Source organism: Mustela nigripes, chromosome 13 (genome assembly GCF_022355385.1).
Source record: "Mustela nigripes isolate SB6536 chromosome 13, MUSNIG.SB6536, whole genome shotgun sequence".
Classification (NCBI taxonomy): Eukaryota; Metazoa; Chordata; class Mammalia; order Carnivora; family Mustelidae; genus Mustela; species Mustela nigripes.
The window spans coordinates 118,425,690-118,438,431 of record NC_081569.1 but is presented as its reverse complement, the minus strand read 5'-3'; the positions used below and the strand labels follow the sequence as shown (position 1 = coordinate 118,438,431).

The window sequence follows — 12,742 nt, the reverse complement described above, 5'->3', positions numbered from 1 at the left end:
TGACATGTCTCCTCCTGTTCGGGTGATCAGCGTGAATGCGCGCTCTGGCCATCGTATCCCCCAGCTGCAGCTGGCTGTACATGAAGGCGTCCGGGGTACGATGGATAGAAGGGATGTTGGGCCAGTGTGCGGGGTGATTAGAAGTTTGTATTGTATCCTGAGGTTCCTTTTGAAATCTTTGACTAGAATTTTGTGTTGGAGAGGGGGGTCATTTGTCAGGGTTTTAGTATTAAAATATCTGTATCTCTTGCCCCATTAAATGTTTCTCTCATGTTGCCCTGTTTTTACTGGTATTAGCTTTGCAGATGTTGAGATTGTTGTTTGTATTTAGCACTGCAGGTTTAACACTCAGTGTACAAGACCCGACTGCACATTTTATCATCCCACCATTACTGTGCCACCACGACATGCCTTGAAATGGATTCGACCTCAAACCAGGTAAAAATTAAAAGTCTTTCTAATGGTTTCTTAGATTTGTAAGTCTACAGATTAGGGGGAAAAGATCACTTTGATTTTTCTCACCTGTTTCAATTATACAGGGTCCTTGGAAAATGTTTCCAAATTCCGTTTTACCAGTGATTGCTTATTCACCTAGGTATCTCCAGATCAGATTTACCTTCTGTATATACACTGCTTACAAATCTCACATCAGTTTTCTTGGCATTAGTAATATAAATCATTGGAAGAGAGTTTCAGAAAGCTTTAGTATGGCCTATAAATTTAAATACATGCCATCATTATCTTTTATGTAGCTTTTATATAATTTTTTAAAAATCTGATATTTACCTATTGTAATTTGTAGAACAAATATTGTGTGAAAATACTCCTTAGCTGGGTATGTATGAACATAAAGCAGTTAATTAAAATTTTTTGTTTACTCAGTGAATGACTGTCCTACTTGGCAGAAGACTGGAATTTCCATCTACTGGTGAACATATTCTGCAAAACTTGTCAAACCTTTGAAACTTGGAATATATTGCTTTCATAATATGAAGTTTATTGCCTATCTGAAGTGTCTAATTTTTCAAGTTTGTAAGTTTATTAAGTGGTTTTAACATTGGGTGTTATTTGACTGTGGAAAGACCGTTCAAGGAAAAGCTACATTCTATTAAAACATTGGAGGCGTGTTTGCACCCTGACTGCTATTTCAAGTATCCGCATTTACCCCGTGGTGACAGTGGCAGTGCGGGGCTGCAGTTTGCTCTGTGTTGAGAGAGAGGAGCATCCTTATTCTAAAACATTGGATTTTGTTCCCTTTTCCCAAGGATTATACACTGTGAAAACAGAGTGGCGGCCCAAAGAGTGGAGGCAGCATAAAATAGTCATTCAGTCCTGCTTTTTAATTTTAAGTGAATTGAGTTTGAAAGCATGATCATACAGGTGTCTTGGGTTGAGTGCTGCTTCAGTGGATGGTTCTTACCTTCTGGGATAGGATGGGTTGGGTAAAAACGGAATGACAAATGCAAAAAAGATCCAACAGTTCCTTAAAATGCTTTCATTTACTATTAACATACACTTTTTAAATAAATATTTTGGGGCTGCATTATCACAAAATTATACAAAAATTTTTTTTTTACAATGCTATATACAGAAGGTATCAGAAAACATACTTTGAGCTCACAAGATCATAACTGTACATATATCTCACATTCTGAAAAATAACATTTTCAGAACCACAGAAAATTTTTTAAATGTAAAAATTAGATTCAAATAGTATATTTTAAATGACTAAATTACAGAAATCTGATGGGTAAACTGCAAAACAGGACTAAACTTTTGGACTACTGAATCAATACATAATCTTCTGTGTGTGATTTTTGAAATAGTTAAGGCAAAAGTGTCAGATGCTTTAGAATTAAATAACCAATGGATCACTGATCTTAAGGACTTGATGTACAGCAGTTTTTTAAAAAATAAGCTAGAAGTTGGTTAGAACAGAGCGAATTAATGCAAAAGAGATAAAGACTCAAACACTCTCATGATCAAATTAACTGTGGAAAAAAAAAAGTTCATTGACTTATGTGTCGGAGGGATAACAACATGTGTAAAAAAGTCCATGATTAAGAGCATATAAACGAGCAGTTGTTTTTGTGGTCATTGCTTTTCCACTGGGGGAAGAAAGAATTAACCAGTTATTAAACCATCTGTAAGTTGCACTTTGCTGAGCCAGTTCCTAAGAAAAAACTTGAAACATTGAAAGAGGAAAGACAGTGCACAGGAGAACACAGAGCTCTCACGAAGTTAGGCTGGGGTGAAATGACCATTCTGCTTCATTCTAAAAAGTGGACTCCTCTGAATTTAAGGCATTTGTTCATTCCAGTGCTACTTAAATTCCTTCTACAAAGAAGTAAAGCATCTTACGGTGTATTTCTAGAAATTCAGACTTCTAGTATCACTATAAATGACATTCCTAATTCCATTACAAAGAACATAAATGGGAAATGGGGCCTAAGTGGTTTGGTTCAGCCATTTTACAAGTCAGTTACATGCTAAAGTCAGATATTTTTTACCATTTAATAAATACTGCCTGGAAACACATTTAAGAGTTCAGTGTTACCTTTTAGCTGCTGTGGTTTATGGGCAAGCTAACGTTAACTCTAGACCAAGTTATCCAACAAATTTTTAAAATGAACCACCATCAAAAAAGCATTGTAACGAGGGAGGGAACAAGGTGGCTACCAGGTGTGGCGCACTCTTGTCACGTATTTCTGTACAAAAACAGGACTGAAGGGGCCAGAGCCTCAGGTGACAAATTCAGGAGCTTAAAATACTGCACACGAAAGTATTTCTCTGTGTCAAAATCTTCATAACCTGTCATGGTTATTCACCTTCCCTTAGCTGATGGCTGGAATAAACAAGGCGGGTGGTGGGAGAACTACTTCAGATCAATGTGAGTTTTAGTTGTGAAGCTGACCTACTTGGCTGGCTACTTGGAGAATTCAGCAGAGGCATTTTTGTCCTATATCTGTATCACTTACCTAAGGCTGTAATTAGTGTTTCTACATGTACTGTAATAGAAATGTAATTTCTCTTTAGCCAAAAGCTGGGAAGCTTTGGCTCAGAAGGAAGATTTGAAACTGCAACAGGCTCAAAGGTGGAAGGGGTGAGTGGGAGTGGTGGTTCAGGGGAATTTCTTTAATTTATTGAATGGCTCTTTCTATTACACATGAATAGACATTTAATATTAGTATATTCTAAAATTGGGCTTAATTTAGGAGAATCCATTGATGTGAATATGACCTTATGTATCAAGCTTCTTAATGCCTTAATCAGTCTTCAGACACAGGTACTATTCAGAGCTTTAAAACTGACGATGTTCAATCACTGGTTAGGCTTTCTGTGATACAGTTCAGCCATTTTCTGTTTTCAGTATTTACAAGGTGTTGGGCATTAAAAATAGGTGTCAGGAGTCTTCACGTCAGGTTGAACCAGACTGAGATTTTCAGAAACCTGTTATGCTATAGAGATAATTAACACATTGAAATAAAAATTCATAGGACCAGTAGAGCATCTTAAACTTTTTCACACTTAGAAAAATATATATTTTAAGTAGTAATCTACATAATCTCCCATCTTTAGGAAACTACGGACAGGCTAAACAGCAAATTCCTGAACGGCAAGTACTGATCTTTGGCAGCATTAAAGTGAATAGGGATAAATATCTAAGAGTTAAGCCCTAATCCACCAAAAAGGAACTTTAATGGACAAATTTTACAAGTGGACCTGTATTCATTCCTTTTGGAAGTCAGCCTAATGGGGTGGCATACATCTAATTAATAACTTTTCCAGTAGAAAAGAAAGCTATAAAAATTTTATTTCAAGAGCTACTAAATTATTTAGCTTTGTAAATGTGACCTTGAACACGTCAGTCTACATGTTAAACAAGTGTTTCTATTACACTACATCTTTAAATATTCAGTATGCTCTCCCGGTTAAATACTATTGCTGTCTAAAACTTGAACCTGTACACCACTGGAAAGGACTCTTCGTCATACTACTTTTTCATTAATGAGACTATAATCATGTTTTAATTTCTCTGTTATAGAGATGACTTCTGAAAAGGATCAACAGCTCAAAAATGAAAATGTAGTTATCATATACTATTAACTTGGGATTTGTTCCTGAATGTGAAACTGCCAGGGGAAAAAATGTCACTTATTAAAGAAGAGGTTTATCGATGCTTAAGTAGCATTATCTTTTCCAGTAAAGCCTGTGTGTGTTTCATTAGGGAAAATAATGTTTGCCCTTTAAAAACTGTGATCCTTTACGGGATGGTGTGTTTCCTTTCCTTATGTAAACACAAGGATAAAATAAGTCATTAAATAATGAACCTTGAAAATAAAATATAAATCCTAAAAAAGAAAAACAGTTTGCTAAAGAGAGGATGAAAATTAAGCAACTTGGGTTTTTAAGGTTTTGTTTTTTGAAAGGTGCTGTCCCCTAAGCCTCCCTGGCAGGTGTGTCAAGTTTGCACACTTCCCCAGAATGGGGGGCTGCCTTTCACCAAGTCTTTATTCAATCCTTTCTTTAAGTAATTGTCTGGCAGTGTATGGATTATGGACAGTTATCCAGTGCATACAGCAAATATTTTGAACTTATCTGTCTTCTGTTTGGATGACTCTGGGCATTTATCCCTGTTACAATCCTAAGTTAGCACCACTTGCCCATGCAAGGTTTGGTTCTGTTTTTGTTTTGTTTTGTTTCCTCTTCTGTAATTCTGGTCTCTCAAGGCTGTTAATTTATAGAGAGTCTTCTTGGCGCCCATATCTTTCAGTGAGGCATATGTACACATTTCCAGACAAATAAACTGCAGTCAGGAAAGAAAAAAAAAAAGGCAGTGAGTTCATTATGTTTCTAGATTTTCAGAAGTTTAAGTAAGAGCTTTCAAATCATAAATGTATACAATTTTTCATTAACTCCTTTTATTTCATATTGCCATTGTATGAGCCTCCATTGAGCTGGCCAGTTATGCTATCTTCCTAGGTTGATGGCTTGCAGTCTGTCATCTGATATAGTGACACTAGATCTCTTAATAACTAGTAAGATAGTCTGTTCTTCGGCTGAGAAAGTTACTCACCTGCAGTCATCACCTCCAGCACTAACAACATGTCGATCACCGCTGGTAAATCGAATATTTGTCACATGAGGTGAATGACCGAAGAACCTTTTGTGCTTTGCCTGAAAAACAACGAGAAAGCTCAGGATGTTGGAACCCTAGATCTCTCTCATGGGCTATGAAGAGAGGTAGGCAGTTTGGCCCACAGCCAGCATTACTAATGTTAGTTAATAGATCTGCACCAAATTTGGGCAGTCAGATGTCTCCAGGCACTCTGAACATTTTCCTCGGAGGAAAAGCATTTGAAACTTGTGAGTAAAGGTTTGATAAAAAGGCTAATCACAGCTTTATTAGGATAGTTTGCAAAGATGGTGTTACTTGGTATGGGGAGATGATTTCTAAAAGATTTTACTTCAGAGTAAGGGATTGAGGAAGTTTTGAAAAGATTTTAGGAACATAAATGTTTCCAAATCAGAAGACGGTAACATATTTAGGTATTACATTATGGGGGAAGAAGTACTAATGATCAGATACCTAAACTCGTAAAGCTACATAAAAAACCAAAACCAAACAAAAACTTACAAATTTTTCAGGACACGGGAAGTCGAATAACTTAACCATGCCAAAGTCATCTCCTGTTACGAGGCTGATTCCTGAATGAGATACGCAGGCACAGTTGACATTGGCTTTCTCAGTGTGTCTGGACCAGATTCCCATAACTTCATCCCCTAGAATACTAGAGGGAAGGAATTAAAGAAAATCCACCATAGCAAACACTGAAAAGGTTTTTGTTAATTAATCCCTACTTAATTATGTTACTTTAAAAGATGCTTTTATGCTTTAGGAATTTGATGGATTAAAAAAGATGACTACTCATGGTTACCTGTTAAACAACAAATTTATAAGGTTCCATTTCTAATAACTGCAAGATAGCATTTCTTTAGATAAGTAATACAATTGCTTAATAGTACCCAGTATGTGGTTTTATTGCTTGTTATTAAACAGACTGTTAAAATCATCAGGGCCTCTTTAAAGGCTTTTAACTCTGATAAAGCATGGGACTGTGTTCAATGAATAGAAGTTCCAGCATAAACCTGTCATCATCCTCTTCGGAAGAATTCAAGATACGGTAACAAACATAAAACTCAACTACTGTTCCCTAGTGGAATGGCTCTAACTGTTGAGCAATAGGATTTTCCAGTTTTCTTGGCTGACCTTCAGTCAGTTCTTACCTAGTCCATGTAGCCCAAGTGATCCTATCCATGGTGGCCAGATCCGTAACAGGCTTTCCTGAAGGCACTTCATAGACATGTCGTTTATAGCAACCAGTGGAGACCTTGTATCATGTTAAAATGGGACAAGAATTCCATTATGTGAGAGACACAGCAGAAGGCTATAGGATAACTGGCAGTGTGCTGTTTGATTTATATTTCTAACATCCTAACATTAACCATGACTACAAAAGCCTGTTAGAAAAAATGGAGACGAGGACTAGAAAGAATAGGATATTAATGCAGAAACAGTGAAGAGTAAATAAAGGCAAGAGTTCAGAAGTTCTGGAACTCAGGAGTTTTTCAGAAAGTTATTGGCCAATGTGGGGCTCGAACTCACAGCTTGGAGATTTAAGAGTCAAAGGCTCTGCTGACTGAGCCAGCCAGGCATCCCTAAAACTCCGATGTAAATGCTTCTGCTAACAGTATTAGCTTGTGTAAACTGGCTTTTCTGTTACTGGTATCGTACCTGGAGATACCTGCTGTCTGCAGAGAAGTCCATTTGAATGACAAAGCTGGGAATGTCCCTGCAGTAGCTGATTCTGGTAAGGGTGGGACCCAACGTTAGGTCATAAAAATCCACTGAGTTCTCACTAGAGCCCACTGCCAGAAACCGGGAATCTGGACTAAATCTGGAGAGGTAATAAAACACGTGAAAGACACATTAGACCACATTAAATCCCATAAACATTTAAAACCAGTGACTTGTTTTCTGCCTCTCAAAAATGAGTACGTGTGTGATCTGGCCTTAAGTAGATTAACCCAAAGATACAAGTTTTACTCAGAATACACACAACTGACTGTGTATATTGAGATTTTATGTGTGTTACATGAAACAGAAAGCTTACACTCTACTACAGTTTTAAGTGGCTCCTGTTTCTTCATCTGTTTCCTTTAAAAAGATCTAAGTTTTGAAAAAGCCACTAACATATACATAACTCTTTCAGTTATATAATACACCAAATTTACCAAGCTAGGATTCCTTCATCTGGAAACAGACCAGATTAATTTGCCTCAGGTTACAGATGAAGTGACACTACCTGAAGTTTGGGAGTTACCTTAAAAGACAAACACATGCCTAGTGGGCATGGGAAATAGTATGGGACAATTCAGTCGAGGTTCTTTAGGAAAATGGGTCTGCAGGAAGTTTATATATATATTGAAATTCTGAGGAAGGTTTTATGTGTAAAAGGGTTTTTACTAATGAAAAGAATGCAAGCTTTTAACAACTGGATTCAAAAATCTTGATCTCACAGAAATACCCAGTAAATGGTAGCCATTGTCAAAATAAGCTTACACACTGGAATGTAAACATTCAAGAATTCAGAGTCTGGGGCATAGGTGTTTGGGGAGTATTAATTTTTTTTTTTAGTATTTTATTCATTTGAGAGGGGAGCAGCAGAGGAACAGGGAGAAGCAGACTTCCCACTGAGCAGGGAGCCCACCAAGGGGCTTGGTCCCGGGACCGAGATAGTGACTTGAGGGGGAGTCAGGCACTCAACCAACTGAGCCACCCAGGTGCCCTGATGAGAACTCATTAACTGAGTGACTAAATATTCAATTGAGATGTGCAGTTACGACTTTAATTCTCCAGGTTGACAACTTAGAAAGGACAGATGCCTCTCTTCTGTACAGTGGAACATAATTCTTGGATGACTCAACTTGCTGGACACATCCAGTGTGATACTAACTCGCCAAACATCCCCCAAAGGACATGCCGTTATAAGGCACCATAGTTGGTGCCAATGGGTAGATAATGCAGCAAGCAGTAAATAAGCATACAAACAGCCACATTCCAGCATACAGTGTAGGATGTCATTAAATGCTATAGGCTCCAAGGACCTGTTTCCAAGTATAACCTGGGTCATTAAGAATGTATATATTAAAAATTCTATTCCACTTGTTGACTAACCTGATATCATGGACTGCACATCGTCTGTCTCTCTTCTTTCCCCATATTTTTAGAGAGCTCACCAGCAAAATAATAAATTCTCCATTTTTCATTCCAATAGCCACCATATCCCCTTCAGGGCTGTAACACACGGTACGGGCAGCATGTCCCAAATTCACTTTGTTTAACATCTTCTGCATAAGAACCAAGAGTCATAGAGAACTACATTAAATAGAGTACTTATAAAGTAAACCAATTTCTTTTAAAAATTCTCAATATAATTCTCAAATAGTTATTTAAGTGCTAGCAATTTAGGACTTACACCATCCTTAGAAATTCTAACTTCAAGAAAGAAAACTACGTACTTTATCAGCAATATCCCAGAGTCTCACTGTCCCATCTTCCGCAGCAGAAAGGAAAAAATCCCGGGAAGGATGTGTCACCAGTCCCCATATGGGTCCGTCCACATGGCCATTAACTAAAATATTACATGCTGCATTCTTCTCTCCAACTTCAATGATCTCTGCGTTTCTTGTCCCAACTAGGATCTTGCCCTAAAACACAAATGGGACCAATACATTTAATGTAATACAACAGTTGCTTTCAATAACTTAAAAAGGACCCTACTGACCTCCTTTCAAAGAACTTTCTGCTGTGACTGCTCTAGGAGCAAGCCAGGCCTTAGCTCCTGCGGTTTCCTTTGACTAGAGGCACACCCGCAGGAGCACTGGCCTGGGCTTCCTGGCAGAGTCCATGTAAAAGAACACAACTGTGCTCTAGTATCCCAGCACCTGGCTTTGCCCGTCAGAGTCTGAACTTGGCCTCTATTTTAAGCTGAAGATTTACAAGGAGGTGTAACTGCACTGGGATACAGGAAGAAAGTACTGGATTTTAGTTGAGGGAAGTATAAATGTAAGTTTGGTGGTATATATACACAATGGAATACTATGCAGCCATCAAAAAAGAAATCTTGCCATTTGCAACGATGTGGATGGAACTAGAGGGTATCCTGCTGAGTGAAATAAGTCAATCAGAAAGACAGGTTTGGGGGGTATGGAGGGGAAAAAATGTAACAAGATGGGATCACGAGGGAGACAAACTGTAAGAGACTCCTAATCTCAGGAAACAAAGTTGCTGGGGGGAGGGGGGAGTATGGAGAGGGTGGTTGGGTTATCGACACTGGGAGGGAAGGTGATATGGCGAGTGCTGTGAGATGTGTCAGCCTGAAAATGCACAGACCTGTACCCCTGGGGCAAATAATACATTATACATTAATAAAAAATTTTTAAAAAGGTAAGTTTAACCAATGCATACATGGACTGAGAATAACACGTGTATGATTTCTAAATAGACTCACTGAAAGTTCATGCATTGTCAACATTTTTTATGGTAATGGGTGTTTTAAAAAAAACAAACAGATGGGGCACCTGGGCGGCTTAGTTGGTAGAGTGAATAGAGTGAGCGACTCGGTGTTGGGGTCATGAGTTTAAGCCCACGTTGCAGGGGAGAGTACTTAAAAAAAAAGCTGGTCTAATCAAAATGCGTTGACTGGCAAGAAATTCCACTTCTGCCTACCACAGCTGAACCAACAGATTCAAGAACACACAGAGGCTGGCCTAGAGTACTGAGAAGAGCGGCCCCCTGTCTTCTGGCTGGCCCAGCACCGGAAGCAGGGGTGGCAGAGGATGGCCGACAAGCAAACTCATCTTTTCTATCATTCATCAAGTGCCAGAGGGTGAGAGAACCCCACGAGTAACTGTCCTCTACTTTCTGCCGCACCGTAATGGCTCAAGGAACATCTTTCTTACTTTGCCTCTGCACACAGAACGAACACAGTCAGTGACTTGTCCGGTCTCGAGCCTGAAGGCGCGGCATCGCCTCAGCTCCTGATCCCACAGTTTGACTGCTCCTCCTTCTTTTGACCTAGTAACAACCCAAACCAAAATAAGCATTTATTAGCTATTCCAAATAATTTTTGAAATAAACAAATACTAAATTATAAGCAGAATAGAAAAAAAAGGCCCCAATATTAACTTTTTAGAGCAATTTTAAGATACACAGTACTTCATTCAGTTTAAACCGATTTTACCTCATTTTTCTGACATAAGCATAATCTTACCTAGATCCCACCCCCCTACATAATGTATTCTCTTGATTAAGAAAATGTGTAAAAATAATGTGTGATGTTAAAGTGATAATGAAAATGTAAGGCCAGATAATAAGATTACAGATGCTATGCTATAGACGATTATTTTTAATGGCCAAAAGGTAAGCACCTTTCCTCCCGTGATGAAAGCACCCAACTCAGCGGCTGCCCACGAGCGGAGGTGTGCAGAGTATGTGGCATGTGGGAAACCCTAGCATCAGAGTAATATGGAAAAGACAGAATATAGCCCATTTATGGTTTTTCACTTGGGAGTCTGAAGAATGTAAAATTTTATTTTCTATCTGTGAGATGAACTGCTTGTCTTAGGACAAAAACATGCCCATGTGAAAGACAAAAGCTACTGCATTTGTGCTTCATACCCGGGGCTTCTCTCAATCCTTTCTGGAAATGTACTGCTTGGACACATAAACACTGCATTTTCACATGAATATGTTGGCAGAAAATCAATTCTAAGTATCTGGCTTCTGGGAGGTTTCCAAAGCACTCAGAAAAAGGCCTTTCCTTAGACTTAAATTTTTGAAGCCCTGTATGACATAATTTTATGTCACAAGTTTGCCTCAAGGAGAAGCAAACAAGGCAGTTTGTTTCCAGCAGCCTCTCATCCTCTGCTGAGACAGCAAGTGTCCGTCCAGACAAAGAAGGGAGCAGGCAGTCCAGGTGCATCCTGGGTGAGGGCAGAGATTTTCCCACAGGTCCCCTCTGACCTAGCAAATACACACCAGATACAAACATGCCGAAATCAGTTCTCTGTGTGCCTCACTACTACCTCAAAGAAATTCTCACCCTGATTACTGGGGTCTAGGCTTCTATATACAGTATGAAAAAAAATTACAAGAAGACTTTAAAGACCAGCATTTAAGAGTCAACAAGAAGGCACATCAGAGGCAATAAGAGTGAAGCACAGGAGGAAATGCAGAGGGGATATTCTAGAAAGAACTAGAATAATGAACTGCAAACCACAGGCTGAGCCCAACACACAGACACACAGTGAGGCCATGCACAGAAGGACTCACGGCCTTTCCTTGCCACCGGTCACAATAAGGCCATCCCGCAGCGTGGTGTACATGGCAAACACAGGCCCGTTGTGAGCTCTGGCCACGATTCTACACAATATGTGATCTTTCCACACACAGACATCTCCACTGATAGTACCTGTAAACGTCAAGTTATTCTGAAAAGGAGTGGGGAAGGGGGAGATAAACTCATCAAAAGTTCAAATACAGATGAAACAGACACAATTCTCTACCCTAAGTGTGGCCTCCCTCCCAGATGGCCCAGTGGGGGCTTGGGGGAAAGCCATGGGCAGGGACCAGACAACCCTAATGGCTTTGTCAGGGCCTGCTGTGCGGCTCTGCTGCTCGTTCACTGGACTGACCTCAGATTCGTAACCTCTAGGAGGAACCAACTTTTTCACGTGTAAAATGAGGGAGTTCAGGCTCCAGAGTCCCGTCCATTTCTAAAATATATCATCCCTTTGGGTTGCTTCCCTTCAGCTGCCCGAGAAATAACTTGAGGTCATTAGTCAATTGAGAGTAAAAGAAAAGTAGGAACAGGACGTGAAAGTAAGTTTTCACCAGGTTGGTATTTTGTCACGGAAAGTAAAACTATGTATAGAATTCATGAATAGAGCAAAGCTGTGGGAATTTTTGAGCTTCACTAATTCATGAAGTTATATATGAAATCAGTGTTTGCCATGGCTTCTTAAAATAGCAAAGTCAATGTGATACAAAATATGATAAATTTGATAAGGTGCCAAAAGTAATAGCACTTTAGATCACTCTGAAGATTGTAGCCTACTTCCTTTATGTGAAGACTGGAGAAATTCTGTATCATGTGCTATTTTCATCCATTTTAGCTTCACTGTTGGAGCCATTGGTACCAGATCTTTCACCAGAAACAACATGGAAAGAACCGATAGGAAAATTAATTTTGAATTACAACAGAACAAAGGTTTTCTTTAATCTTTCTGAGAATACTATATGGTTGGTATATTAATTTCCCTACAACAATTTTTTTTAAGTCCTCTATCCCCAACGTGCAGCTCGAGCTCCTGACTGGGGGGATCAAGAGTCGCCCGCTCCAGGGACTGAGCCAGCTAGGCGCACCCCCATCAACGATTTAATGTGACTCCAAATTCCTCAGCATTTACGCATTTTCTCTGTGCCTTATATTTAGATAACAATAATTACATTTGTCATCTAGAAGCATCATTAATCTCTGCCTTACCTGCAATTAGAATGCGAATGCTTCAGGTATAGAAACCAGTATTTTACCTCCCTTGCTTTTAGCCCCTTGGCAAAGAGGATGTGCAAAAAGAGCCTAAACTGGACATAAACCCATCTCTCTATGTAACGAAA

The 12,742-nt window shown here is 39.2% G+C and overlaps 2 protein-coding genes across 9 annotated transcripts in view; one reads left to right on the top strand and one right to left on the bottom strand.

The window, feature by feature from the left end:
- ZC3H14 (zinc finger CCCH-type containing 14) overlaps positions 1-1,139 on the top strand; it is a 52,693-nt gene extending 51,554 nt beyond the window's left edge. For all 8 annotated transcript variants that reach the window (XM_059373560.1, XM_059373559.1, XM_059373555.1 and 5 more), the window contains 2 exons: positions 332-438; positions 883-1,139. In XM_059373560.1, coding sequence (XP_059229543.1) covers positions 332-438; positions 883-889 — 114 coding nt within the window. In that variant the 3' untranslated portion in view covers positions 890-1,139. The remainder of the gene's footprint in view (positions 1-331; positions 439-882) is intronic.
- Positions 1,140-1,484: 345 nt separating this feature from the next.
- EML5 (EMAP like 5) overlaps positions 1,485-12,742 on the bottom strand; it is a 181,319-nt gene continuing 170,061 nt past the window's right edge. The window contains exons 36-44 of the mRNA XM_059373561.1: positions 11,399-11,556; positions 10,027-10,141; positions 8,584-8,772; positions 8,240-8,412; positions 6,797-6,959; positions 6,289-6,392; positions 5,639-5,792; positions 5,078-5,178; positions 1,485-4,807 (exon numbers count right to left, since the gene is read on the bottom strand). Of these exons, the coding sequence (XP_059229544.1) occupies positions 4,771-4,807; positions 5,078-5,178; positions 5,639-5,792; positions 6,289-6,392; positions 6,797-6,959; positions 8,240-8,412; positions 8,584-8,772; positions 10,027-10,141; positions 11,399-11,556 (1,194 nt within the window). The 3' untranslated portion in view covers positions 1,485-4,770. The remainder of the gene's footprint in view (positions 4,808-5,077; positions 5,179-5,638; positions 5,793-6,288; positions 6,393-6,796; positions 6,960-8,239; positions 8,413-8,583; positions 8,773-10,026; positions 10,142-11,398; positions 11,557-12,742) is intronic.